Source organism: Triticum dicoccoides, chromosome 4A (assembly GCF_002162155.2).
Source record: "Triticum dicoccoides isolate Atlit2015 ecotype Zavitan chromosome 4A, WEW_v2.0, whole genome shotgun sequence".
Taxonomy (NCBI): Eukaryota; Viridiplantae; Streptophyta; class Magnoliopsida; order Poales; family Poaceae; genus Triticum; species Triticum dicoccoides.
In genome coordinates this window covers 434,012,685-434,017,393 of record NC_041386.1, presented here as the reverse complement: position 1 = coordinate 434,017,393, position 4,709 = coordinate 434,012,685, and the positions used below count along the sequence as shown (strand labels likewise).

The 4,709-nt window shown below is 47.4% G+C and overlaps 1 protein-coding gene across 1 annotated transcript; it reads left to right on the top strand.

Annotated features, from left to right (window-relative positions):
- The first annotated feature begins 751 nt into the window (after nt 1-751).
- On the top strand, nt 752-4,630 carry LOC119286043 (pentatricopeptide repeat-containing protein At3g24000, mitochondrial-like). The gene has a single exon (XM_037565380.1). The coding sequence runs from the start codon at nt 1,118-1,120 to the stop codon at nt 3,887-3,889; it is 2,772 nt and encodes a 923-aa protein (XP_037421277.1). The 5' UTR covers nt 752-1,117; the 3' UTR covers nt 3,890-4,630.
- Nucleotides 4,631-4,709: the final 79 nt, after the last annotated feature.

Here is a 4,709-nt window from a genome sequence, read left to right as displayed (position 1 = left end):
AGAAAAAGAAGAGACGTCTAAAAACTTGCAGGGAGAGGCTAAATTTCGTGTTTTGACCCTTTTCTGAAACCTATTCGAGATTTGACTCTAGTTTGAATTTTTTTTCGAGATCTGACCCTTTTGCTACCGCTAGGGACCATGACGGTAGGGTATAACAGCCTACCGCAAAGGTCTCTGATGGTAGGGTTGCATGCCCTACCGCCAAAACCTCCTAAGTATTGAACACAGTGCGTGCTCGTGCCTACCGCCAAGCACCTTAACGGTAGGATTGTACAGGCTACCGCCAGCCCGGTTGACGGTAGCGATGTTTCCTACCGCCAAAATCCCCGGCGGTAGGCTGTTAGACCCTACCGTCATGGGCTCTGGCGGTAGCAAAAGGGTCAGATCTCGAACTTTTTTCAAACTAAGGTCAAATTTCAAATAGGTTTTAAAAAAGGGTCAAAACATGAAAATTTGCCGCAGGGAGAAAGAAAGCAGCGTTGTCGCTAGTTTGTGCTGAACAACCGGAATGTATGAGCACGTTGCCGGCGAAGAAATCCACTTCCGCCACCGAGCCGGGGTTCCTCCGCCGGGCAGCATCGGAGAGGCTGGGCTATGGGGGCGAAGGGAAGCCCGTGGCCACGACAGTGGGCTTGGGCCTCCAATTTCGTCGACAGGCCGAGAAGCGAAACCGCGAAAAATCCGTTTCCTTTCTCTTCGCCCTCTCTTTCTTTGGTCGCGGCCAGGAGCCCAGGACCGAAACACGAAGCCGCCCGCCATTTTCCTAGCCGCCAAACTGGCTAGGCAGTCCTCCCGCGCCTGCTTCAACCGAGCAGCGCCGCGCCTCGCCGCCGCCACCTGCCCCTCCCGTCGCCTCTCCGCCACCGCGCAACCATGCCCTGTCGACCCATCTCTGCCTCACCCCTTCAGCCTCCTCGCCGACCACCCGCACCCCGCGGTAGCCCAGTTCCCGAGCACTGGCTTCTCTCACCTCGCCGACACCCCGCGCCTCGCACGCGCCATCCACGCGACCGTCCTCCGCCGCGCGCTACCGCTCAGCGCCTTCCACAGCAACACCCTACTCGCCTTCTACTTTCGTCACCGCTCACCAGATGCCGCGCTCCACCTGTTCGACGCAATGCCGGACCGCACTCCGTCCTCCTGGTACACCGCCATCTCCGGCTGCGTCCGCTGTGGCCACGAATCCACTGCGTTCGACCTGTTGCGTCGCATGCGTGAACGTGCAGTTCCGCTCAGTGGCTTCGCTCTCGCCAGTCTCGTCACCGCGTGCGAGCGCCGGGACAAGGAGGAGGGCCGCACGTGTGGAGCCGCCATACACGCGCTGACCCACAAAGCCGGACTCATGGTGAACGTGTACATCGGGACAGCGCTCCTTCACCTGTACGGCTCCCGGAAGCATGTGTTGGACGCACAGAAGTTGTTCCAGGAGATGCCTGAGCGGAATGTCGTGTCGTGGACGGCACTGATGGTGGCATTGTCGTCAAATGGGTACTTGGAAGAGGCATTGAGAGCTTATTGCCGGATGAGAATGGAAGGTGTTGCGTGCAATGCAAATGCGTTTGCGACGGTGGTCAGCCTGTGTGGGTCACTCGAGAGTGAGATGGCTGGGCTTCAGGTATTTTCCCAGGTCTTAGTTTCTGGCCTACAAAGGCAGGTCTCCGTTGTAAATTCACTGATTACAATGCTTGGTAACATTGGGAGGGTGCAAGATGCCGAGAAGCTCTTTTATCGAATGGAGGAACGTGACACTATATCATGGAACGCTATGGTATCAATGTACTCACATGAAGGACACTGCAATAAATGCTTTATGGTATTTTCGGATATGCGTCGTGGTGGATTGTTAAGGCATGACGCAACTACTATGTGCAGCCTGATATGCGCCTGTGCGTCGCCAGCTTATGTCAACATTGGAAGTGGAATTCATTCCCTGTGTCTCAGGGGTGGTCTGCACTCTTATATTCCCGTGATTAATGCGCTTGTTAATATGTATTCTGCTGCTGGGAAGTTGGTTGATGCTGAGTTTCTGTTCTGGAGCATGGGCAGAAGGGATCTAATATCATGGAACACTATGATTTCATCATATGTCCAAAGCGGTAATAACATGGATGCATTGAAGACACTAGGTCAGTTACTTCAGACTAATGAAGCTCCAGATCGCATGACATTTTCCAGCGCTTTAGGAGCATGTTCAAGTCCAGGAGCTTTGATGGATGGCAGAATGGTTCATGCCATGATATTGCAGTTAAGTCTTGACCGCAATCTACTGGTTGGTAATTCTCTCCTCACGATGTATGGTAAATGCAGTTCTATCCAAGATGTCGAGAGAGTATTTCAGTTGATGTCCACTCACGATGTTGTCAGTTGCAATGTACTTATTGGGAGCTATGCACCGCTTGAGGATTGTACCAAGGTAATGCAGGTATTTACTTGGATGAGAAGTGCGGGATTAAAGCCAAATTACATAACAATAGTGAATATCCAGGGTTCTTTCAAATCTTCAAATGATTTACACAATTATGGATTGCCCCTGCACGCATACACAATCCGTACTGGGTTCGTAGCTGATGACTACGTTAGTAACTCTCTGATCACAATGTATGCAAACTGTGGTGACTTAGATTCAAGCACTAAAGTCTTCCGCACAATCATCAAGAAAAGTGTCGTTTCCTGGAATGCTATGATCGCTGCGAATGTTCAACATGGCCATGGAGAGGAAGGTTTAAAGCTTTTCATGGATATGCGGCATGCTGGAAATACTCTTGATCATGTTTGTCTAGCTGAATGTTTGTCATCCAGTGCAAGCCTGGCATCACTAGAAGAAGGCATGCAACTACATGGTCTTGGTGTGAAGTGTGGGCTGGATAATGACAGTCATGTGGTTAATGCTGCAATGGATATGTACGGGAAATGTGGAAAAATGGATGAGATGTTGAAAATGCTTCCTGATCCTGCCGTTCGACCCCAACAATGCTGGAATACATTGATATCAGGTTATGCAAGATATGGATATTTCAAAGAAGCTGAGGACACATTTAAGCATATGGTGTCGATGGGGCGAAAGCCAGATCACGTAACATTTGTCACTCTTCTCTCAGCTTGTAGTCATGCTGGTCTAGTGGGCAAGGGTATTGATTACTATAACTCTATGTCTTCTGTATTTGGTGTTTCCCCTGGAATAAAGCATTGTGTTTGCATTGTGGATGTCCTTGGACGTTTAGGGCGATTTACAGAAGCAGAGAAGTTCATTGAAGACATGCCAGTCTTACCAAATGATCTAATTTGGCGTAGCCTGTTGTCCTCTAGTAGAACTCACAAAAATCTGGATATTGGGAGGAAAGCCGCCAAGAAACTCCTTGAGTTGGATCCTTTTGATGACTCAGCTTATGTTCTTTTGTCGAACTTATATGCGACAAGTGCAAGATGGTCCGATGTTGACAGACTAAGAAGTCACATGAAAAGCATCAATTTAAATAAAAGACCTGCTTGCAGTTGGCTTAAGCGGAAGAAAGAAGTAAGCACCTTTGGTATAGGTGACCGGAGTCATAATGACACAGAAAAGATCTACGCGAAGCTAGATGAAATCTTTCTGAAGCTCAGGGAGGTAGGTTATGTTGCTGATACCTCATCGGCACTGCATGATACAGATGAGGAACAAAAAGAGCAGAACCTTTGGAATCACAGCGAGAAGCTTGCATTGGCATATGGCCTTATCACTGTTCCGGAAGGATGTACAGTAAGGATATTCAAGAATCTCAGGGTCTGTGCGGATTGCCATTTGGTATTTAAGCTTGTCAGCATGGTTTTTGACAGGGAAATTGTCCTGAGAGATCCTTATAGGTTCCACCATTTCAAAGGCGGATCATGCTCCTGTTCAGATTTTTGGTGACATTAGTTGTGCACAAAGACAGTTGATTCGATGTGTAGGACTGTGGTAACTGTACAGAGAGAATTGGTCGCGTCGCCTGAGCAAAAGAAAAAGATTTTTCCAGTGTATATGTCTAGTATTGCTGATTAATGCTGTTGCTGTGGTACTGGCCTCTTCAATCATGGTTCTTGAAGCAATATAACAACGACATATGAATCGAAAGAAGCAAAGCTCTTGAGAAATTATCTATACTCCTATATAGTGTATGAATATCAGCCCATATGGACCGTTGGATCATTCTTATCCAACGGCTCACATTAGTCTCTTTAGCCAGGTGACATCGTGGCCACAGCTGCATTGGATATGCTCATCAAACGGTCCAAATTGCTGGGATTCGTGGTGGGTCTACAACTGTGCTATTGCAGCGTGCCCTTCTCTGAACAGGCACCACGCAGGATTCTTCCATCTCTTTCTGGAAAGTTCTGGCATGCTCACCTAAACAATGGTACTACTAGCAATTGGAAGCAAATGAGAGACAGAGAGAGTAGTGCTACTGTACTAGAAACAAGCCAGCAAATAGATGGGGCGGTGCAGCCTATGCAAAAGGCGCATTTTTATTTTACAAAATTAGAGAACTTCAATTACAATAAAAGTGTGAATTTGATATGTGTCATAACTAAATATCTTTTACTTTCACTTATAGATTCGAGTTACAAATGTTGTAACACAGATCTCTTCACGTTTACCAGACATATATAATCATTTTCCACAAACAAACATATATAATCATTGATCTTTTTTTTGTGAACGAATATATAATCATTGATCTAATATATGATTT

Excerpts from the sequence above, each read along its gene's own strand:
- LOC119286043 (XM_037565380.1), top strand. The coding sequence starts at position 1,118 with ATGCCGGACCGCACTCCGTCCTCCTGGTACACCGCCATCTCCGGCTGC.